Consider the following 24,739-nt stretch of genomic DNA (forward strand, 5'->3'; position numbering starts at 1 on the left):
AATTGTGAACTTCAAACACAGCTAACACATCAGACTAGAATTCACTGGCACTCCTTAAGTCTCTGACTAAAGCAGCCAAATCATGCCCCAGATTTTTTAATGGAGGTTATAAATGCTCTTGAATGTCCACAGAAAAGCCACAAACTCAGGTGTCTTTCTGAATTTTTTATTAATAAATACTTTAACAGCACCAATGATATTTGAACATAATTTTGCAATGCTGTGCATGGTGGCTGCTTGGGGACAGTGAAGAGACACACCTGTATTTTCATGTACAGTTGATAATTTTCTCCTTTTGTGTTTTTTGTAAACAAAGCCATCTCTTCCATATTTAACACCTTCCATAAAATTGATCAAATCAATAACAAATAAGAGGGAAATCCTCATTTTAATCTACTGCCTCCTTTGGTTTAAGGTGACTCAGTAAGTCTCAGGAGTGCTAAACTTATAACCAGAATGTTGTGGCTCCTTTTAAAAACATCTTTTCTTTGCATTTATGTGTGCAGACATGCTGAAAACAAGACTTTTGGCCACCTTAAAGTTCCACGTGTTTGAAAGTACATTAGCATGAACATTTTGACAACAAAACCTGGGAAAAGTGTATTTCTATACATCAGAGGTCTGTACATGAATAAGCATTTATACAAATATAATCCACCAAATATTGGCTTCTACATACAATTCTGAAATATGGTGATTCATTTAGATTTCCTAACCTTCAACCATGCTGGCACTAACAGGAACATTTCAGGCTGCCTTAACACCCACAGAGTATGTTTGTTTTATAAGGTGGGCACAGATTTATCTTGCTGTATTTGCACTTTGCTTATGAATAAATTAAGTGGTAAAGTGAAGTTTGAACAACATAGTCTGTGGTGTAGTAACATCAGCAACTGCAAGTTCCTGGCCATCCACAAGCCCCAGTTCTGAAACAGAAAGAAAAGCTTAATTAATTTAATTAAACCCATGTGCAGTGCCTTTTCAAGAAGCCCCAAAAAATGAGAAATGCTATCCCCACAAACCATAAATGTGATTAAATAAAGCTGCAAACAGCTCACTGGTTAAATTAATATTAATCAGGAAACAGACCTTGTTGAGAAATATATATAAAACTCTACTGGAGAGTGTGTAATTTACAGCAGATATTTGGTTGCTTTGTTGCAATGTTCTGTGTGCATCTGCCTGCACTTCACCTTTAAACAATTACTATAGCTGAGCAATGTGAAACTAAAATTCAATGTGTATTGAAAGTAAAAAGACAATGAAGCAAATTCTACTGCATAATGCAAGATAAAGCTAAATATCCACACACAGGGGTGAAACTGACTTTCTGTAACTTGAAAATCAACACCTGACAGCTCCAGGATACCTTTTAGTGTCTTGGAAAGATTTGGCCTTGTTCGTTCTTCAATTGAAGCTACTGTCTGCAAAATAAAAAAAAAAGACAATTTTTTTTTTCAAATTCAGTAAATTAAAGCAAATTCAGAATATTAAGATAAATTATGTATGTTCAGATTACCTGTAAATAAAGTGTTTTATTTCCCCCATACATAGTTGCTGTGATTGCAGGAGATTTCATCTGCCTATATATAAAACATTTAAAAACAAACAAACAGAACAAAACAAACAAAACAAAACCAGGAAATCAGGTTAAAAACACATTTTAAAATTACCTTTTACAAGAAATAAACCAACAAATTATCAAATTACTCAGAATGGTTCCAACTTACAATGAAGCATTATTTGTTAAGTAATCCAGGATCTCCTGCAATTTAGCTGATGGGGAAATCTCTATGTTTTGGGGAAGCTGGCTGCAGGCTGGACAGTTCTCCTACCACAAAACAGCACAAGAACACACATTATGTTAAAGATGATTTTAGAAATGCTGCTAGTAAGGTCTCAAAAGTGTGTGTGTTGTGGTTTTTTTGAAATTTTAGCTCTAAAAATATTAATAGTTGTAAATATTAATGACAAAACCCATTTCCTTCTGAAGTCTGTCACTGATTGGTTCCCAACAGCACCTAAGTATTTATGAATGACAAATTTCATCTGACATAAAATCCAATACCACAAACTTTCAGATCAATTTTTGCCATAACCTCTTTTTGAGAAGATCTGCCCATGAGTTATCTTAGGTTTGAGTATCTTATTTTATAGCTCTACTCTGCAGAAATAGCAGACCAGTAACACTGCAGTTTCCACTTTTAAAACTTCAGAGATATTATTATTCAGTGCTAGGGGCCAATAGATTCAATACTGAGGCTCAGAAATACACACAAAGTGCATAAATACAAATCAAGGAAATACTCCTTCAAGCCTTTGATGGCACTAACCTTTCTTTCAGCTTCAAAACTGTATGTATATAATCCATCCACATCATTGAACACCAAGTAGTTGTTAAGAGGAACATATGCACTGTAATGACAAATATGTCAGTGTTGATACATGACATTCTGCTAGAAATCATGTCTGTAATTAATAAGAAATTAAATACCTTGTGGCTATCTTAAAAACTTCTGTGGCGCAAACAGCTGGAATGAGAAAAAATAATTTCTTCACCTAGCTCTACCAGACATGCAGACATCACACAGCTGGACAAAAAGTGACAAAAACAATCAAGTATAACAATCTATAAAGAGAAAAATAAACATCTGAAGGCTGCTGGTAGTTCTGTGCATTAACACCACCGTGCTCTGGCTAATGCACTAATCTATGCCAAGCCTATGTACTGTGTTTTTCAATTTTTCTCCCCAGTCTTAAATGCTTTTGCTCTCTCCCAGAGTGATAACATTTATCCAGTGACATACAGTTTCTCTACAGAAAACAGAAATACGACTGTAAGAATAAACCAGACACATTTAAAATTTACTATTATCCTCTCCAGGTTCTCAATTCCAAATTTCTGTCCCACAAAATTCTCAAGTCAGTAAAGTAGAAGTGAAATGAGTTCTTACAGCATACCTGCAATTACTGCATTTGTAGAAGCTACTGCTGGAATAATTCGTTTAATCACCCCTGTAAAAACAAAACATACAGCTCTGGGTTTTCTAACAAACTCTATTGAGAGACTACTTTTAGACAGAATAATTTCAAAGGGTGGGTCCAAAGGTACTTTCAAGTGTCCAGGAATTTCTGTAACAAGCATGTATAATGGCATGCTGCTGCAGTACTTGGGCACTTTTTTGTTTTAGGAATGGATCAAGCACATTGAAAAAAAGCAGGTATCAAGCAAAGAGAACTACTGAACAAACTCTGAAAGCAAGTATTCTGCATTTAGCAGGGAAAATTAAAACTGTTCTTTTCCTGTTAAACTGGGAAATGCACAAAGGAAAGATAGCTGAGTTTTCTATTTGGTTAGTGTTTGAAATGCTGATGAAATGAGTGTCAGCATACTGCACTTGCATGTGAACAGAGGCAGGGACAGCAAAAAGAAACAGATGCCATAGACTTAACCAGCCTGAAGTGGCACAAAATGTTGCTAAAAAAGACAATCAAGTCCCTTTGTTTTTACTCTTTGAACCAGCAAGAGTGGTCACCATGTAATGTAAACTGTGGAGCTGCTCCAAGTTAAAAATAAAATAGCAGAAAGAATGTTCAGCTTTATCCCAGATAAGTTCCTCTGATTCATCATGAACGCCTGAACATCTGATTTGTCATAAAAATATTTGTGCTGGCACAGAAAACAAGCAGCTTGTTTCTGTTTTAAGGGTGAGGAGAACTATCCCTGCAGAGCTGCCACCTTAGTCATAACAAATACAAAGAATGCCAATCCAGCCTAGGTGCAAATGCCACAACTTGGTGTAATACCATCCCCTTACCTTGGGTGAGTCTGTAGGTAACACCTTTAATATTAAATTGTGATGCTCTTTCTAAAGACTTCTGGTAAATCCACTGTATATGTTCAGGGTCATCTCCATCCAATGCAATACCTTCTACAGTAAAGAATTTACAGATAAATTGCAATTATAAAAGTTCTTCTGAAACACAGCATTCTTTTGGTCTAAAAAAATCCCTGTTTTAATTTAAAATGAATACCCCATTAAGCTATTGAAACTTGACATTTTAAATAACCAAAGTATTATTTTTACAAACATCTTTAGTTTTAACACATCCTATACACAAACTATCATCACTGCACAATTTATAGAGCTGTAACAGGTTACATTTCAATTCAGGAAAGACACTGTGCAGTGTGAGAAACATGAGCAAATATGGTACTGGAGAGTGAGTTCAAGAAGAGAAAATCCATCTCCAGCTCAGAGAAGGCTTGGATTCAATATGGCAATACACCACACAAGTTTAAAAGGCAGGATTGTTTTATTAAAAGTATACACCCAACTCAAGTTAATTAAAAGGAGAAATGTTCATTTAGCAACATTACAATAAATTAATTACCTCCAAAAGGCTGTTCCTTTGGCCACTGCAATATCCTGACATACTCAATGCAATGCTCTGGCAGTCTGGGCATGGATGCAATGGTGCACATGGGAAAATTGACCTGGTTGGGCAGGGGAGGAAAACCAGAAGAAACCATGATACATTAGGTGTAGTACTAAGAAAAGAAACCAGCAAATCAGAGGAATATGAAGAGATGGCAATTTCATGGGGGAATTACCTGTGGTGGGTAAAGTGCAAGCGTGCATTCAACACACGCTGTCATCCCAGGAATGATCACACGGACATTGCCTTTGAAACCTTCTGTCCCTCCATCTATCAGGGGTATGATGGAACTTGGATCCAGGACACCATCTTCATAATGCAAAAATGACATCTAACAAATAAAGGGGGTGGGGGGTTGGTTTTTGTTTGGTTTGGGTTTTTAAACAAGTTGCAGGAAGAAAAAAAAATCCTAAAATGTTATTCTTAAAGGTACACCCAACTATTGAGTGCTTAATGTACAGTTTATTTTAAGAGTTTATAAAACACTACTTATTTGTCAGTGCACAAGACTTTATCAACCACCTTCACCCTCTACCTCCTCCTCTTACTCCCCTGATAAATGCTATTATTTGCTATATATGTTCTTATAGTTCATCAGAACAAATGGCTGAAGGTTTGGTTGAAGGTTTGATTCTCGACTTGTTGTTTTGCTTTTGTCTTTTTCATTTTAATACAGGTAGATACTCCAGATCATTGTTTTACAAACAAATTCACAATGATAAAATTACCAGTTTTCTGGTCACTGAATTCTGTAACAGTGCAGCTCCAAATAATGGCTTTTACAAGTTGCAGCACAATAAATATTGTTTGGGTAATGAAGAAAAAAATCACAATGGGAGCATCCAGAACAGCTCTGGAGCTTTCTGTCTTGATTTTCAAAAGCTGACTGTAGAAGGCCACAAGCAGTGTAACCTAACTATGAAATTATCCCTGTAGGGCACTGCACAGATGTTGGCTAACACTCTCAAGAAAAGGGCAGGTAAGACAGCCTGCATTTCATCCTGCTCACAGAAAGAAAACAAAAACAGGTATACAGAAAGCTGTGGGTTTCAACAGCCCTCATTCATTTTCATGACACATTCTATGCAAGTATTTTTCATTTTAGTCATCTAAACTCAAGCAATAATCAGGCATTAAGAAGACTGAAAACTTTACCAGCATGCCATTTATCCATCTTCTTGCAATTATAGAGTCCAGCCCACAAACAATAATATGAAACTCTAGGGAGAAAAAAACATTATTCAAAATCTACATGAATGCAGACTTCCTAAGATAAGCAAAGTATTCTGTCCATAACAGGGACAGTGAGAGTGGCTTAGCTATCTTCCCTAGACTGCCTGTATCACAGGTGCATTTAAATTTTGTCTATGTGTTACTTCTACTTCCAGTATACTGTGGAAGACTAAAATAATTAGCAAGCAAAGTACCAGGAAAAGCAGTGAGCAGCAACATCTGCCAGGGTGTAAAAGCACCAATGGGTGTTTGTCAGGAGAACAAATGCCACTTACGTCGATAGAAGCTTTCATCCATGTCTTGAATCTTTTTAAAATATCTGAATGCAAACCCAGTAAAGGAATATATTCATAGTTAAGTTTATTGTTTTCTATTTGCTAACCTAAAGCCAAAATATTATCTAATTTATTACTGTAATTCTATACAACACCTTCTAAAAAACTATGTGATCCGAGATTAAATTCCCACAGCTGAAGCTGTAACATCTCACAAAACTAGTAAAGGGCACAATGGAATAGTCCTAAACAGCAAAGTTCAGCAGGTGAAATATTCAGGAAGCTCAAAATATGTGCTCTCACAAAGTCCTTTATCAGTAAGTGCTGCTCTGTGCTTATAAACTAATGCCTCCTACCTAATGCTTACTCAAAACTCTCTGGTGAATAATTCCAGTATCTCAGTGAAAATTACAATATTGCACTTGAATAAAAAGACTCAGTGGAAAAATACAAAATAATTTCTGAGCCTTTCCATGCAGATTCCCTGTATGTTAATGGCACGGAGAAAGTATTCTCAACTCACCAGCTGAATGAATGTCTTTTATTGTATGAGAAACAGGATGGCAGCAAAATACTTCAGATACTCTTACCACCCACAGAGTTTTCTAAGATACTGAAGCCTTCAGGCTTCTCTGTGAAAGGATACGGTACCACAGCACAGTTGGGAATGCGGCTGTTCAGGAATTCTGCTGCAACTTCTGCTTTTGGCCGCCCCACATCCTTCGCTCTGGGAAAAACCCAAGCAATGCCAAAAGCTTGATTTTAGCACATTTTGTCTTTCCAATCTATATACATTTCAATACCAAACTGAGTGGCTAATTGTTACTTCAGGACAATTTATTTAATTGGATAATATTAAGGCATTCAATCCTAACCATTCCATGATCCGTGTAAAGCATCACATGTGAGAGTCATAGAATTAACTATGGTTATCAGCACCAAAAACATCCAATGATTGCTCACTGTACTTGGATGAAAAAAGGTACCAGAAAATCTGAGATCTCAATCTGTGTGCATTTATTCCTTGGTATCACCTTTTCCAATAGTCATTAGCTGTACTGGAATGTCAACGAACATAGATTGATTTTCTTCATGCCACAAAGCCCAAAATAAGAAGAAATCATACGCAATCTTTAGTTAATTCTGAGTACTATTGTGACATGAAGGTCCAGTAATCTTTAATGACCTCTTGTCCAACCAAAATAATGAATATATAAACATGTTTTACTTAGGTACATTAAAAAAAACCAGAAGTTAAACTGTGAAAATGTAAAATACCACTCACCGAAACAAAAACTGTCGATTAAGGTTAGAAACGTCTATAGTATCCATGTCAATAACATGGATCTGTCTGAAGCCAGACAGTGCCTGGGAAAAGAGAAGGTCAGCTTCATTTAACAGGAAACTAAATGTTCACAAAGCTCCAGAATTCACTCCACACGCCAAAACAACAACCTTTGGAGGAACAAATGTATTTGCTCCTCATTGCCTGTGCAGACAGGTACATGGTCATTCTTGGTTCAAAGGGGTTTTGTTGGGCTGCTAATGCTGGTATTCAGACAGATGGAATTAAAAACATTCCAAAATCAAAGACAATCCTCTCCTGAAGGCAATATTGCTTTGGCCTACCTAATGCTAACACAGGGAAGCCAACAGTAGGCTGATCTATAAGGGGAAACTGCAGTATTCCTTCATGGCTGGAGTAAATCAAAAGGGTCCATTGGGGGAAAAAAGCACAGAATTTAAACAAATACTATAAGCACTTCCATGCTTGGCAGGAATAGGAAAAACAGTTTAATCCCTTTAAAAGGCTTTTAAAAAATTCCTGTTGAGGTTTGGGACATTAACCATTTTCACATAAATGGCATAAATGAGTCAGGCATATTGACCCAGACATCACAGTTCAAAACAAGGCAGCATTCCTGTGGCACTCAGTGCTGAAGGAGATGGCAAACACAAAAATCACCTCCCCATCTAAGAACACACTGAACTTCTGACAGAAGTTCTGCCTCATCTCCCCTTGCATGCAGGCCATCACTACATCTGGCAAATAACTTTACAGTAAAATTGCCTTAAAACTGTATTGTGGGTCTGACAAGCTCTGAAATAGCTGAATAAATAACAGGCAACATATGAAAATACCACCTTTCAAGTGCATTATTCATCTTTATTGTCTGTATCCACATGTATTTTACACATGTTGATTAGAACTTGAAATTCCAGTAGCTATTTACAACCAGAACTGCAAAATTAGCTAATTAAAAAAGACAGTTTTGTCAAAGAAAAAAGAAAAAGAAACAGAGAAGATTCAAAGAAAAGGGTTAAAACACAATAATTACCAGGTTTTTCAGGAGTTCACATCCTAATCCTCCTGCTCCAATAACTAGCACTTTACATGTGCTTAACAAAAAATCAAGGGCCTGCAGAAAACATAAAACAAAAAATTAATACAATTTGTGCTTTACTTCATAACCCTTACAAATATGTTACCATAAATTTTCAGTGCCTAGTGAGTTACAGATAAAGCAGTTTTGCATTTGCAGGAGTAATTATATATTGGACTTTAATCAGTTGTTGAGTTCCTGCAGTTCCTGTATCCCCACTTAGAGAGAATCCAGATCTTTGCTGATATCAGTATATTACTTTTATATTACTTTTGACCATGAAAAAAGCAAGGTCCACTCTTATTATTATTTGGTTTAAGGTGATAATGCTTTCCTTCTTCAGATATTTCACATATACATTATACAAAATAAATCTAAACAGACAACATTGCTGGACAGAAAGAATTGAAAATGTTAAGTATGTAACTGCTTTCTGTGAACTGCTCCACTTCACCCCAGTCTCCAACTAGTAAATAATGGAACAGTACTTTAAAAAGGTAACAGGAAAATACTTTCAACCAAAAGCTCTGAAACAAAATGTACAACGAAAGAAGAAAAGCAGAAGAAATATTTAAAACAGTCTACCCTACTACACACCTTATTCAGTTGTCAAAGTATTCATATTAACACTAATTTCTTCTTTAAGTACATTTGATTCCTCACTGTATCAAATTACTTATAAATGGAGATTTAAATGCTGCTATTTTTCATGTGAAACCCAAAACCAGCATAATTCATACATTGCTATATATTTATATATGATGACAGCAAGCTTGAAGTTGACAGTGTACAACTTAAAAATACAAATTTATAAAAAGAACACAACATTATCTCCTAGGACTATAATGTTCAATTGATTAAAACAGAAGCTTTTCATGCAGCTTTAGTACTCAAACATTGCTGGTGGTCAATTAATGAACCTGTTTACATTAATTTGCAACACACTCTACAGATATTTGATTGAAATTAAGTCTTTCTCACTTGAGTGCCTGGCTCGAAATCGGGATGTGTGAATGGTCCAGATCGCTCGAGGAACTTCTTTACATGGTTCCAGCGACCTTCCCAGTCTCCAGAGTCCCCACACCCACCATCAACAGCCATTCTGCACAGAACACAGTAAATTCAGCTGCAACATCACACAGGAAAAGCCACACCTCCAACTTTCTATGCAAAGAACACCTCAATTATTGATCATTTGTACAGATGCATCTGCATATTCTTTATGCCTGTAAGTTATGCACATGAGCACTTGCATGAGTGGGTTTTATTTGTGGAACTAGAAAGCAATAATATAAATATGCACAGATGGGAAAAACAACCCAGGCATTTCAATAAACCCACTGATTTAACTGTTACTAGTAAAAGTTGACCTGCAGTTTAAAAAAGGGCCCAGTCTTACTACTTTTATTTCCCTCAAATTTGAAGAGGACACAGAAAAAGAGCTTGCTCCTTTCGATTTTGAGATTGATTGTTTTTTCATCAGTCAAGTCTTGTATCTTTTTCTGACAGACGTATCAGTCTGTAACTGCAATTGTGAGACTGAATAAATTACAGTAACGTGCCCCAACATCATCCTCTGAATCTTCAGGGCAGTTTATTTAGACAAATATTTTTTAAAGACATGAATCTTGAATGTTCTTCACCCTCAAGTGGTAGCATGGAATTAGAAGTGTCCTATTTTTCAGGCATCCTCAAGCCTGTCTGCAGTAACAGTCTCACTTGAAAAAAAAAAGGAATGTTTCCACTTATCTTCCTTTAAATTTTCAAGGCAGAATTTTACATCAAATACTCCAATACCCTTTTCTCCTTTAGCAGGCCACTTTTAATAGTATAGAAGTATAGATTTAAATTTTAAGAGACTTACAGGAATAGTTCAAAATCAGCTCTCAAGTATTGCTCTACTATAAGATCAACACCTACTTCCCTATTAAATAAATAGGGAAGTGAAACTCAATAAATATGATTATGTTCTATGTTAATATAAAACTAAGCTTGTTATAAAATACTGAGTAGCAAAGGATGTGTCACCACTGATAAAGTGTTACCTGATTTCTCATATGAAGCACTATAAAAAGCACTTGTCTAATAACTCTTGGGTAATGTTTAGAATTTATTATAACTTTCTCAGAACTCATCTCAAAATCAAAGGTAAATGTGGTGAAAACATCTGGAGTGAATTCCTTTATCTTCACAGAATTCAGAACTTGGACAACACAGTATGCCAATAGTAAGTGAACTGACAGGCAATGGATTTTGCAAAAGATTTTCAGCAACAGGGAAAAACTTCCCTAAACTGCAGGAATAAATAAATTGTAATTCACCTGTGATGTCCCTGCCCATGGCAGTGGGTTGGAACAAAATGATCTTTAAGGTCCCTTCCAACCCAAACCACTCCAGGATTCTAGGATAATTTGATTGCAGACTGAAGTCTCCTCATTAACTGCTGAGGGAAGTTACTATATGAGCAGTTAAGTAAAACCTACAAAAATTACTTGAATTCATAAGGGTCTTTCGACCTCAGATGCACTTTCATATCTCCTCTAGTTTTCACAATAATGTGAAAATACACATATTTCACATAATGGGAAATGGTGTAAACAAACAAAACACCCCCTCTGCAGAACTCATCTGCTGTACAACAGATTTCAGGAGGTGCATTAAGCACTGACTTAAGCAAATAAAATGGGTCAAGAGACATCACAAAAACTGCTTCTGTGGATATTACAGTTTTTAGCATTTCTGGAAATGAGTGTAGAAGCTGTGTTTGGTGACATTAAGAACAATTTTTAAAATTCTTTTATATAGTCCCTATAAACAGCTATTAAACAGTAGCACTTTTCTGTTTAGATATATATTTCTGTTTAGATGTGTATTTTTCTTCCTAATTGATAAAAATGCTAAGATCTAGTTTCACTTTCACAGTTAGACTACAGTTCATTTTTTAGAGGGTTGGACATTGTGGAGATCTGAGAAACATCTGTAACTCAACCTGATATTTTATGTTTGATTTCACAGAAATTTTCTCAAGTGTTTATTTTTTGTGCTGTTACAGCACAACCAGGTATAAGAGCTCAACAACATTCTTATTTGTTTCACTGAGTTATTTTCATTTTAAATTTTGTTGGAAATATCAGAGCACCACAGTCCTTATATCGCTTTAAGCTCAGACTTTTTTCCCTGCCACCTTCACATCTCCAAAGCTCCATGCTTTTGGGGGACTTGGCATGCAGCCCTCCCACCCCACATGCCCCGGGGATGCTGTGGCCCCATCCCCACACACATGCACTGCCAGAGCCCAGGCAGGCCTGCCTGGTGACCCAGGGTACGGGGACACAATGGAATGGAATAGTTAAGGGATGGAAGCAGATGATGTTCAGCATTTCTCAGCATTCGTTTCCACGGCCTTTAAGGCAGGTGCGTAGATTTTTAAGAGTTTTAATAAGCAGAGACAAACTGTTCTGCAGTCTGGATTTTTAATTTTCAGCCAAAAACTTAAGTCACCTGCTTCTAGCCTAGAGGCCCTCTCAGGTCCCTGACCGGCAAGGCAGCTTTTCCCCGTCTCGTCACCAAGCTCTTCAGCACACCATGCCAAGCTGCGAGCCCGCCACTCCCGCCCCGCTCCTCTCCCCGGGGGCTTCCTCTCCCTCAGCCCGGGCTGCTCAAGGGCCCTGCCCCACCTACGGCAGCTCCCCTGGGGCTCCCTCCTCCCCCGCGGGCCCCGCAGCCTCCTCCCAGCCCTCAGCTCCTGCGGGGCTGCGGCTCGCCCTCACCTACCCCCGCCCCAGCAAGCGCTGCCCCTGCCCCGCTCGCCCGCAGCCCCGCACTAACCCATCCGCCAGCAGCTCCTCTAGCCTCCTTCTTTTCTTCTCCCTAAAAGAGAGAGAATAAAAGAAGGGTCAGTATCGCGCTACAGAGACCGGGGAGGAGGGAGAGGGGACCCCGGGCCCGGGGCAGGGCCGGCCGAGCACACACATACAGGGCACTTACGGTTCCTCACCATCCGCCATAGTTCCCTCTGCTTCCCACAGTGCCCCGCGAGCGGCGGGGCGGGCCCGGGCGCGGCGGGCTGAGCGCGGCCCGGGCAGCGGCGATAGCGGCGACAGTGCCGATAGTGGCGATAACCGGCACGGACACACGGCGGGGACACCCCCGATCCCTGACACAGAGGCTCCCTCCCGTCCTGGCTGCCCGCACCCGAGGGATCTCCCTGCGCCCGCCTCTCTGATGGTCACAGAGTCCTGGAGTGGTTTGGCTTCAAAGGGACCTCAGAGCCCATCCAGTTTCACCCCTGCCATGGCAGGGACACCTTCCGCTACCCCAGGTTGCTCCAAGCCTTGTCCAGCCTGGCCTTGAACACTTCCAGGGATGGAACAGCCACAGCTTCTCTGGGTAACCTGTGCCAGGGCCTCACCACCCTCAGAGGGAAGCATTTCTTCCTAGTATTTAATCTAAACCCACTGTCCATCAGTTTGAAGCCATTCCCCTTTGTCCTATCACTCCAGGCCCTTGTAAATAGCCTCCCTTCAGGTACTGGAAGGCCACAATTAGGTCACCCCAGAGCCTCCTCTTCCCCAGGCTGAGCCATCCCTGTTCCCTCAGCCTTTCCTCATAGCAGAGCTGCTCTGGCCTCCTCCAGACTCAGAACTTCCTGGGAGCCATGGAGGGCATCCTCGGGGACAAAGTGTGGAGATCATGGTGCCTTAAAGCCTTCAGGAAGGCTGGAACCCAAATGTGATCACTGGGCTGGTTGCTGCCTGCCACAATGGCTTTTGTCTTATTAGCATTCCCTGGGCAGGGACCATGAATAAACCTGAAGGAGTGCAGGCCAGGAAGCTGATGAGCAGGACTAACTTGGGCTGTGCTCAAGTCTTGGGCTTCCAAACTTCAGGGATGTAAATCCTTCAGGGATGGAGCAGTGAGAAGCAAGTCCCAGCCAGCCTGCTTACATTTGGAGAAGGATTTTGATGCGCAGTAGCACAGCAAACCCTGGGTGCTGTGTGATGCACAAACAGCCCGTGCTCGAGCCATGGTGGCTGAAGTGTGAAAGCCTGAAAACACAAGTGTTCCAACATGGACATGGGGTCAAAACATCACAGCTGCTGGCACCAACTTTTCCCCCTAAAGGCACGGTCACCCTGTTGCCCATTTTAGGAGCTCTCTAAACAGAGTCTGGTTTAGAAAGGAGACATTGTTTAACCTGCACAGGCGGAAGTTAACACAAATCAAACACCCCAAGGGGTAAAAAGTTCTATCTATTATATAGCAAAATTTACATGAACCCGCCCACATACTACATATTCTCCGCCCTCCTCATACATATTTATTTAAGTGATGTAATCTGACGCAATTCCTGAAACCCAAAGTTCTTTTTTTCATTAGGCAAATTCTATTGTAGAAATTATCAGGCGGCATCAGTTACTTTGCAAAAGGTGAGAAAATTCAGCGTGAAGACAGAAAATTCAGGTTGAAGACATCAACCCCACTAGCGGAGCCCCCCTGCCATGGGACAGACACCCCGCAATGCCTCCTTGGCTGGGGCTGGCACTTCTCGTGGTGCCCTCCCCACTCATCCCTTGTTTCACAGACGATGCCAAGTGGCTTCGCCACGTGAATGCCCTACGTGCATCACCACTCGCTGAAGGAACAATGAATTTACAGCGATTATTGACAGCAGCCCCTGTCAGCTGCCAGCCCTGGGCGGTGACACACGCCCGTCGCTTGTGCTGCTGCTCGTTCGCTCGCGGGTTCAGCAGCGCGGAGCGGCGGGGCCGGAGCGCAGCGGGGCCGCTGTCGGTGCCGGTGCCGCCCCGGTACCGCCGTCGCTGTCGGTGCCGGAGCCGCCCCGGGGCGGTGCCCGGCGCTCCCGAGCCTGCGCGGCGGCGGCGGCGGCCATGGAGGTGCAGGTGGCCCCGCTGCGGGCCTGGGACGATTTCTTCCCCGGCTCGGACCGCTTCGCCCTGCCCGACCTCAAGGACATCTCGAAATGGAACAACCGCGTGGTCAGCAACCTGCTCTACTACCAGACCAACTACCTGATGGTGGCCGCCGCGCTCGTCTCCATCGTGGGGTCAGTGCGCGGCCTCGCGGTGCGGCCGCAGGGCCGGGGCGGGCGGTGCGGTGGCCGCGGTCCCCGGTCCCCGGGCGGGGGCTCTGCGACCCGGCCCGGTGCCACGGGAAAGGGCCCGGGCGGGATGTGAGAGTACAGGGGCGCGGGAGCTGCCTTTTCCTTTCCTCCTTTCTCCTTTTCCCCTTACCTTCTTCCACTCCCCTTTCCCCTTCCCGCCCCTCCTTAAACCCCTGTGTCGTTTAAAAATGCAGAGGCCTGGTTTACAGCCTCCCTCGGCACTCGGTGGCAGTGGGGTTTGTGGTGTGTTGGTGGGGTGTGCCCGGCCTGCGGGCTCCGTGTGTGTTGTTATCTCCCTTTCCCACGGGCAGCTCCTCCAGCCGGTGCCCGAGGCTGGGGCTGCGGGCACCGCGCCCGGCGGAAGGCAGCGATGCTCGGGGTGCGGGATGTCGCTGCTCGCCGAGCCGCATCCTGCGCAGCGAGCTGTGCTTCCTCCTGAACCTGCCCACCGGGGCTGCTCAGGCTGACACACGCTCAGATTTGAATTCAAAAAAATGCATCGATAAATTCTGCTCTCTGTTGCTGTTCTAAAGTAATGTTCAGGGCAAGCCATTCTTATTTCTGAACTAACTCATTCCCAAAAACTTCGCTATAAAATAAACAAGGTACCCCTTCATTTCGTTCTGGTGGGCAGGATTCAGACCTTGGAGGTAGGACCATCTGCTGTTGTGTCACACCCAGCATTCCTAAAGGGAATAAGGAAATAACCTTATAATCACCTTCTGAATCAAAGGCTATATGACTCTATTTCAGGTACTGCTCTAGGATCTTTGGTCAGAAAGCTCTTAAGCAAGACATGCAGCAGAAATGATGATTAAGCTTTTAATATGGAAACTGAAATACTCCACTCTTCTCAACAAGCAACGCACAAATGCTTAAGTTGGAGAACTGCCCAGCCACCAGGCCAGAGTGGCTTTGGCTGAAGTACATCTTATCTCTTATGTTGCAGAGGCTTAAAGTGATTCCCCTAAATCAATTTTTTTTTTTTTTTTGGCGGGGGGGGGGGTAAGCATTCTGCATCCTGTCAGGGCTTCTGAAGCTGTTGACCCAGCATCTAAATTGATAAAGATTCTCTGGCTGACAGGGGACTTTGACCTGTGCTCTGTGGAAGGATAGGCTCAGAAGCCTGCATTTTCTTCTTGATGCATATGATGGTTTTAGGTTCAGTATAGTGGCATAGGCCTTGTTCTTCTCTATTTTGAAATGTCACAGTGATCTTACAGACTACTAGGCTGGCAAAATGAGACTTCCATGGTCTTGCTGTTCTTCTGACACTTCATTCTAGACTTGTGTGTTCATTACCCTCATTAGCAGCATGATGCTGTAGCCAGCTCTCAATGAACAGAGAAATCACAGAGTCCCTGGAAAGCAGGGGGACAGCTCTTCTGCCCAAGAAGAGGGAAAATACTGTAAATGATTTTGGTATCTCCAAACAGGGTATCGCCCTGTAAAACAGGGATGGCAGCAGCTTTTATTCACCCTCCTAAATTCCTACTTTTGAACTCTGATTGCGTTTCTTCAGATCAAGGGAGATTTGTCTCCCAGTCATTTCCTACTGATGTGCTGAGGTGGGAGGTGGAGGAGGAAGAGAGCCACAGAAGATGAAAACTAATATCAGAACTGCAATTATAATATCTTAATATTAAATTATAATCCTCTGCGTTGAAAACTTATGGGTGAACAAGACCTGAAGTAGGATCTTTATCTCACATATTTTTTTTATTGCATGTCTTAAGAGTCTTTGGTATATGATGAACTTGATTCTTCTAACATAGAAGTCAAATTAGATGGGAGAATAATTCTAAAGGAAATGGGATAACACCTCAATAGAGAAAAAGTATCCATTTCTTTTAATAAAAATACTTTTCAATTAGCCAGACTGTGGCTTTGGAAGAAAAGTAAAGAAAGTTCTCCTGATAAATTTAAATTGATGACTAAGTTGTCTTTCACTTCATTCTGTAATGGGCAGGAACCCCTGATAAATGATGAATCATGGCTTTTTAGGAACTCCAGGGCTGTGTCCAGGCCTAAGGGCAGGATTATTGGAACCACCAATGAAGTGGTCTTCCTGTGATCAAAACTAAACTTAACCTATGACCAACTCTACCTGCTCATAAACCATCTAATTATATAGACAGACTTGAAATGCAAAGATGATATTTTCAGCTGTTGCAGTACTGTGGTTGTGCTGGGCTAACACAAAAATTGTCGCCCAGAGCTTTCTTGATACTGGAAATACTTTGTGCCACAGCTTTAGTTTACTGCCCTTCCTACAACAAAGCTGACCTCTCCAGCCTTTTACCTTCTCTCCACAAGGTGTGGAATAACCTTACCATGAGCACAGTGGAATTGTAATGATCTTTTCTGCATCATGTCCCTGCCTTTCTCCCTCCATTTGCCTTCTCCTGCAGCTACTGTTACTTGTAAATTAGGTTGTGCTTTGCAGTAATGCAGATTTTACTTGCAGCCTACAGGAGTGGGTAGAAAATAATAAACCAGTGAACAAGAAACTAAACGTTGTGAATTAGTGCCACTCCACAAATACAGGCTGGTGGTAGCAGCCACACTCCCTCCCTGCAAATTCCTTTAAGAAGGACTCTGGACTTGTCTGCTTTTTTCTATTTTTTCCCCTACAACTCTGTTGCAGTAGACTGCTGATAAAAAACAAGCTTTTGACAAAATTCTGCCCTTTCTCCTAGTTATAGAAGAACTGGACTCCCTGTTCTTACCCTGAGCTAGGGCCCTGTCATTGTGAGTCCTGTATGAATTTTTATTAAAATCGGGCCTTCAATGCCTCCCACATCTTGCAACTTCCCTCAAACAGTCAATTTAGTTAATAAGTGAAATTTGTCTGTTCTTCCACCTACTCCAACAAGGCCTCTCTTATCATGTAGTTCAAACTTAACTACTTTAAATTCATGTAATTTCATCTCGGCTTTTGTTGCCATGTACTTGCTAAAAATTAGCTTCAAAATCTGACAGTTTTTAAAAAGCGTGCTGAATTTTGGAATGCTGCATCAGAGTGCTCATTCTGTCTTGGAATAATATTCTCCCTGCAGCCTGAGGTTTGATGTTTCTTTCCTTTGCCACTTCTTCAAAACATCTCCTGCCCATCTGTACAACCCCAGCAGTCAACAACTGTGTCATTTTTTTTTTTTCCATGTTTCTTCCCCAGATTACTCCCTTAGCTGATGTACTTGTAGGGATTCCCTTTTCTGGAACAAAGACTCTGGGGCAGCAAAATGTTTTGTTTCTCTCATGCTTGATGAAAGACTGACTGAGCAAAACACATAATTTTACATCATGTTGCATAATAATATTGGTGCATAACTTCATAAAGGTCTGGCAGTTCTGCAGGCAGGAATCTGTCTCCTGTTCTCAAAGCCATGCGAGTGAGCAACAGTAGGTACAGAAGCATTGCTAAATCCATGGATGCTGAGGACTATCCCTCGAGACAATGTGCTATTTATAGTTGTGTGTGCTACCTGTAGTTACAGCTGTATAACCTCAGTGAAGCTCACAGTATGGGGAGAGAGGAGGCAGAACCTCATCTTTCAAGTTATTTAAATTAACATCTTTCAGTTATTTTAGTTAAAGTGAGCACATTTTAATACTCTGACCTGCTCACTGCTTGGGCCATGGTGGAGCAAAAAGCCTTCCAAGAAGGAATTTTCATGCTTATTTCAGCCTAACTGAGCTGCTCTAAATTAAAAAATGTTCTCAATGACTGCCAGTCTCCTACTCAGCGCCTTTGTTCAGACTTGCCTGGTCACATGTGAAAGAAACAGATGTGACAGCAACTGCTGAATAATCACCCCAAGACAGTCATCTAAAATGGAGATGATATGAGGATGGAGCTATCTTGCTTTTGCTTTTTATGTGGCCTATCCTATTTCTGGGCTTGTGCTGCTGGAGGCTACTTGCCTTACACAAAGAATGTGCCTTGCCAAGCTGTTTTTTCCCTGTGCTACAGCTGTATGTCCTCCCCCTCTCCTGCTGTAAGCTGTGCACAAGTGTGCAGGTATGAAACAACCTGACAAGAAGAGGGGATGTGATAACTCACTGAAAGCAGAGCTTTTTGTGGTTTCCTGCTCCTGTGTGAGAATTCTGACCTGTTTTGTGATACATGTAGGGCAGTGCCTAGAGATATGAATCTAGTTCAAAAAAAAGAAAATATTTCATCTTCATCTGTTTCTGCTGGCCAGGGGTAGCTGCCAGTACTTCTTCCCACACAAGTGCACCCCCAGCATCCCTGCTCTCCTGAGGCTGCTTCTACCAGTACAAAGCGTTCTGTGGTCCTACTGAACACAGGACAATGCCCCTGTCCCTGCAGCCATCCAGGATGTTTCTTTTCATGTGTTTGTTTTCCCTGTCTCTACTTTGTATCTAGGTGGATGCTGAAGGAAGCCTGGTATGTGCAGGGCAGCAGGAAACTGAATCTGGGTGATGGCTTTTCCTTGTCACCTTGTCCCAGCTGTACTGGAGGTCACAGGGTTGTACCTTGTCACCACAGAAGACAAAGGAGATGATCCAGCTGGGGTGCTCTGGGCTGTTGGCACCCCCAAATGCTGTTAGTTCTGCCACACTTTCTGCTTTCAGAGTCAGAGAAGTTAGTGGGTTTTATGTCCAGCCTAAAAGAGTTTTTCTTCCCCTAAGTCCTCTGAGCAGTATAAACTCAAGTCACCTTAACCTTGCCATGCTGGTAGTTCTGTGCATTACATTTTTAGGTATTTGAGGTCTCATAAATCCCTGCTAAAGGGAATTATATTTAGAAAGTATCTTGTAACATACTTAATGGCTGGTCACTTACCTTTCCTCTGCATCTCTGAAAGACTTCCAGCCTCCTTGCCTGAGCACAAATTTGTCCTCTTGTGTTCTGACCTCTGTATAAGTAAGGCCAATATCAGTGTTGGTGGTTCAACAGTAAGGTGACTTCTAGAGCTATTACATAGCTCTCTTTTTCCCCAGTCTCTGTTGTTCTAAAATTACATATCCCTGTTTTTTCCTTTTTAGTTTTTAGCTATTGTGCTATTGAGAACAGCGTGCCAACAGATCTGAGTGAAACTGGACAATGGTGTTCTGCCTTCCTTAATACTGCCATTGTTGTAGAAGAATTTTCTATATATGAATTTCTAGGATAATCTTAGTGCTGTAAATTATGCTGTGGGTGAGTCAAGCAGTAAAGGGTGGCTTTGGCATATGACACCCTATCCAGCAGTGTAATCAGCAGTAGTGAAGTCTATGGACACATGGCTGATAATGTGAATGCTGGTTTTCAGTGGCAACTGTGATCCCCATCTGTGTTCATGTGGCTCTGAATGCCTTCACTTGATACTTCTGTTCACTGTTCCCTTGTACATGTTGGAATGCAGCCCACTTCAGAAAACATGTGATTCAAATCACTCTCCTCAGAAAAGAGGGATCTTCTGAACGCAGTCTCCCCTCACCCCTCTTCATATCCCTTACAGCCAGGCAGTTACACAGAACCTGTGTAATACCAGAAAGAAATGTAGAGCAGAGAAGTCTTTGTCTCTTCCTCATAAATATGGACGAATGGTTCTTCACCACAAGTTTCTGAAGTTGTAATAAGAGTAACAGGAACTGTAGAGGTGATAAGGCCTTGAGAGTATTTTCCAAGCACATGGAAAGTGTAGAGTGGAGCTCTACCTAGATCTTTGTTGCTTCCAGGATTATCGTGTCCATGGATTTTTAGCAACAACAAAAAAAAAAAAGATCGCTGTTAGTTGTGTAAGTTTGGCCATTTCTGCTCCAAGACAGCTGAGGTGTGGAGGTGAATCCTGCTTTAAGAATCTCACATGTCCAGTGGTACATATATAACCCAGGCACCAGTGTGGTCCAGTCATGAGTCACCCTCCTCCTGCTGCAAAGGAGCACAGATGAAACTGATTTCTTTCCAGAGCAATGCTGTTCACTTTTTCCAGCCTGGAAACTTTAGATTGACAATTCAGAGCTAAATATAATCTGGCTGGCTACAGGGAGTGACTCAAATGCAACAAGCAAGTCTGGCCTCTCACCGCTTCCAAAAAGCCCGATTGGCTTTACAGCATGAGTAGCAGAAGCAGGTGGGGAACTACTCTGAATTTTAATCTTTTTCTGTCCAGCTGTCCCATCCCCTGTTGGCACAACTGACTTGAAGAATCAAGAGCCATTCCTTGCCGTGAAATAATTCTTGGGGGTTCTTCCTGCTCCAGGAAAATGCTCCCTAGCACTGCAGGTAGAGTGTTGGCAGTACCAGCAGCAGATTTATTCTGCCTGGGCCGGATGTGAAGCACAGACCACAAACCATAACATCGTCCTTGGCAGTGGGGAGGAGTGGTGAGTCACTGGGCACAGTAGCTTCGGAGCAGCAGGATGAGCTGCAAAGTCTGCAAGAGTAAACCTTGGGCATGTCTTGCTTTATTGGGCGCTGTCATGCTGCTGCCATAGCTGCTACAGCCCGGAGGCCTCAGCTGCTGTGTAATCAGATCAGTGCACGTCAAAGCCAGAAAATCAGAATGCACACGAATTCACATAACTTAATACTACTTAACTGAAATACCTGAGCCTGGACTCTGGGTGAGTACAGAAACAAGCTCAGCAAAGTCATTGCCGAACACTTGATTCTGAACAAGCTCTAAATACCTGGGGAAGTGGTTTGAGCAGGTGACGTTTCTGCCTTCATCCAAAAAGGGACTTGCTGTTTATAGTCCAGAGCTGATCCACTCCATGGCTTGGTTTGCTTGGAAACTCTAATAACAATAACAGAACACAAACCTCAGCAGTGACTGTCTTGCCAGGCCTGGCTCTTCTTCCTGTAAGACCTTTATCACATACTCCAGTTCCTTCTGACTCTCAGGCATGCTTGCTTGGGACTGGGCTTCCATCTGTTGTGCTAACTGTGGCGAGCTACTTTTACAGGTTCATACAATTCTTTTGTTTGAATGTAAACCAATGAGAAGGTTTATTCAGAAATGAGAAGTAGTGAAGTAACTTCCCTTACTCAGTGTTCTACCTTTCCCATTTTGCAAACCTAGACAAGATATAATGAAGAGCTAGTTCATCTGAAGGCCTAACCTTGGTTTTGGTCATGTGAAGGGAGAAGATCAGTCAGTGTTGTCTCCATCTGCTGTCTGGATATGCTGACTCTGGGTGTGATATCAAATGAGTTGATTGCAGAGGTAGGAGGGGTCCTGGTGGGCAGTGCTTCTATGATGATGTGCTGCAGAAACTCATCATCCTGAGCTAAGCTCAGGAAGAGAACATAAAGACAAAGATTATCCAAATTCAACTCTAAGGGTTTCTTCTTCAGTTGTACTTTTTGCTTTATTTAGCTCCTGCTAAAGACCTTGGTGAAGATCTTCACAACAGCAACTTCCTTTTCAATGCCTTACCTCCCAGTGGTAACATTGCCAGTGAGCAGGCTGATCCTCTATGGACACACAAGTCATGAAGGTTCTGAAACTGAACTCTTTGGTTGTTGTTCCTCTTCTCTCCAGGTTTCTGAGTCCCCTGAACATGCTCATTGGTGGCACTGTGGTGGTGCTGGTTTTCCTGGGCTTTGTGTGGATGTCACACAACAAGGATGTCCTCCGCAAGCTGAAGAAGCAGTACCCAACCACGTTTGTCCTGGCCATCATGCTATCTAGCTACTTCCTGATCTCCTACCTGGGAGATGTCATGGTGTTCATGTTTGGGATCACGCTTCCTCTCCTCTGTAAGTATTTGTTCTCTTCTCTGGGGGGCTGGAGGTGTGTGACCTGAGCTTTCTCAAACAAGTCTGCAGAGTCTGTCAGCTGTTAACTTTGCTATCTGTGTTTAAGTGGTCCCAAAGCAGAACTGGGGGAGGGGATACAAAGCAGCACAAGCCATCTTTAATGTTATTATTAAATGGATACCTGTGGTTACTTCAGCAGTCATTGATACATCATCTTCTTCCAGTGATGTCACGGTTCTGGGATGTGTCTTAAGTGCTGCAAGAACTATGCATTCCTTGGGCATTAGCAATTAATGAGGGTGTTTTTGTCATGCAGTGATGTTTGTCCATGCTTCCCTGAGGCTCAGGAACATACAGAACAAGCTGCAGAACAAGATGGAGGGGATAGGCTTGAAGAAGACCCCGATGGGCTTCATTCTGGATGCTCTAGAACAGCAAGAGGATAGTATCAACAAACTGGCTGACTACATATCTAAAGTGAAGGAGTAAGCAGCTGCAACGTGGCATTTCTGCCTGTTGCAGGAGTGTAGTTGCTATTTACTATTGTTCAAGCTTGCTTTCAGTTTATGTACAAAACAGGAAATGCATGTGGTACAGGTTAATAGTTGCAGGATACAGGTATTCCAAGGTCTTCAGGGCTCCTCTAAGAACATACAAACAGCAACTTTTTTTCTATTGTATAGCAAAATGTTCTGGTGTTTACACAAATACATACTAACTTAACCATGTTTGCTTGTCTCTTCTTCTGGGGGTAGAGGAGGAAGAGGTAGAAACCTAGGGAATGCAGTCTCTCAAACTGTCTTGTAGCAAATTGGTCTATTAAAGCAGCATCCCTTTCATGTCAGTTCTAAAATATTGCAGTTTATAAAATATATGCAGGTCATGCTGGGTAGCACCTTTGAGGCTGGTGATGCTCAGATGAGCTGGAATGTATCACAAGCATCCTCCAATGTATCTCTTGCATCCTCCAAATCCCTCCCTTGAGTGCTCTGTATTACAGAGACCACATTACCAGCTTAACTGGCACATGGTAAAACTCTGCAGTGCTTGTACCCAGTCTGGGTTCCTGTCCTCACCTCACAGCCCTCCTTTAGCAGCCCTGAAAAAGTCTAAATAGCTGTAAGCATGAATACATGGCACTGCTTGCCAGTCCCAGTAACATTTACCTTCAGGCTCTCCAAAATCCTCATCCATAGAGCTGCTCCCTCTGTAGGAGAGCCAAACTTCCCTGTGTACCAGCTAAACCCTGGCCAAGCATGGGAAAAAAAGAGATAGGTTGGATGAGCTGAGTTTCTACCCCATGGATGTTTTTAAATACTGCTACTTTAGGACTTACCTGCTTTAGTCTGCACAAGCTGTTTGTAGATGGAGGTGTATGTGCGTTCTTGAGCGTGGGTCATCTTTTTCTTTCTTCTCACCCAGAATGCAAAGATACAGGTCAAACATGCATCTGTTGACTCTGTACTTCCAACACTCCTCAAAGGAATAAACTGGATTTCAGGTTTACAAGTAAAAGCAATAAATGTCAAGATAAAATTTTTGAAAACCCATTCAAATTCATGAAGATATTTGCCTGTTAAAACTCCTGATGTTGAAAGCGGTGTGGGGGATTCTTTTATATATACACACAATTTAACTGCCAGCTCTGATGGAATCATCTTGATAACAGGAGCTTACCAACAACAGGGGGGGAAAGTTGTCCAGGTGAGACTCCATTTCAAATATTCTTGCATTTCTCTTTTCTAACCAAGTAATTAATTTAACAAAAAAGCAAGGATCCTTGAAGTTGAAGCTTTTATGTAACTTGCCATGCTGTTTTCATAGTGAACTGTGTAGAACTCTGAACATGTCATTCCATTTAAGTGTTAAGGTGATCAGTATTTATCAAAAATGTCTGTATATTCCAGCTGAAGAGTCAATGGCCTGTTCCTCACTTGTAGCGCATGGTCTTTGTTTTCAAAAACTGTTTCCACACCTAAAGAACATAGTAGCCTATGACTTCATCATTACAGTAGCATTTTAAAAACTGCACAGTTATGAAGAAAAATAAATTCTAATGGTTGGAAACTCGACCTTGTGCCTGTGTCTGTGGTTGGGGTGGTGGGAGATCTGCTGTCACCCTGTGGCTTGTGCCACAAGCCCATGCTGGGGATTAAGCTGCTGGCTCTGACTGCTCTGTGTCAGCTTTGTCAAGGCCCAAGGGACCTCTGAGCTGAAATGTTCCAGCCTTGCTCTTGCATCCTTAAAACAGCTGCTCTACAGAGGTGGAATACTTACTGTATTTCTTCATGCAGCTTTGGTCTCTTACATAACTCAACTCTACTTAACTGGGATTCCAATTCCTGTTAATTACCTGAGAGGGATTTTTGCCTCTAGGATTACTGAGAGCTGTGCCTTGAGCAGTACTAGCGCCAGCTCTGCTGCAGTCAAGCTAATGGTGTGATGTCTGTGTGTGCCTCCCTCCTCCTGTGATCACTGAGAGCCTACTCAGTGGGAGAACGTGGATCAGAGCAGAGTTTCACAGGTCATGCTCTATTCACCCTGGAAATTCTTTTTTGGCAGCTTCTGG

At 42.1% G+C, this 24,739-nt stretch overlaps 2 protein-coding genes across 5 annotated transcripts; one reads left to right on the forward strand and one right to left on the reverse strand.

Annotated features, from left to right (window-relative positions):
- Nucleotides 1-152: 152 nt before the first annotated feature.
- Nucleotides 153-12,368, reverse strand: UBA3 (ubiquitin like modifier activating enzyme 3). Of its 4 annotated transcripts, none has more exons than XM_030956831.1 (18): nucleotides 12,309-12,365; nucleotides 12,161-12,202; nucleotides 9,314-9,434; nucleotides 8,288-8,368; nucleotides 7,234-7,316; nucleotides 6,595-6,675; nucleotides 5,949-5,992; nucleotides 5,596-5,660; nucleotides 4,616-4,771; nucleotides 4,396-4,498; nucleotides 3,819-3,932; nucleotides 2,962-3,015; nucleotides 2,495-2,531; nucleotides 2,334-2,415; nucleotides 1,731-1,831; nucleotides 1,520-1,583; nucleotides 1,370-1,424; nucleotides 153-926 (listed from the first exon to the last, which is right to left on the reverse strand). In XM_030956831.1, the coding sequence occupies exons 3-18, from the start codon at nucleotides 9,431-9,433 to the stop codon at nucleotides 838-840; spliced, it is 1,329 nt and encodes a 442-aa protein (XP_030812691.1). In that variant the 5' UTR covers nucleotide 9,434; nucleotides 12,161-12,202; nucleotides 12,309-12,365; the 3' UTR covers nucleotides 153-837. The 4 variants fall into 4 exon arrangements, with proteins under 4 accessions (XP_030812691.1, XP_030812693.1, XP_030812692.1 ...); XM_030956833.1 differs by having other exon boundaries at nucleotides 12,320-12,363; XM_030956832.1 differs by having other exon boundaries at nucleotides 12,330-12,348.
- A 1,675-nt stretch (nucleotides 12,369-14,043) lies between these two features.
- Nucleotides 14,044-24,237, forward strand: ARL6IP5 (ADP ribosylation factor like GTPase 6 interacting protein 5). Its single transcript, XM_030956796.1, has 3 exons — nucleotides 14,044-14,399; nucleotides 21,953-22,170; nucleotides 22,487-24,237. Exons 1-3 carry the CDS (start codon nucleotides 14,224-14,226, stop codon nucleotides 22,657-22,659), a joined length of 567 nt encoding a protein of 188 aa, XP_030812656.1. The 5' UTR covers nucleotides 14,044-14,223; the 3' UTR covers nucleotides 22,660-24,237.
- The last annotated feature ends 502 nt before the right edge of the window (nucleotides 24,238-24,739 follow it).

This window comes from Camarhynchus parvulus, chromosome 12, assembly GCF_901933205.1.
Source record: "Camarhynchus parvulus chromosome 12, STF_HiC, whole genome shotgun sequence".
Taxonomy (NCBI): Eukaryota; Metazoa; Chordata; class Aves; order Passeriformes; family Thraupidae; genus Camarhynchus; species Camarhynchus parvulus.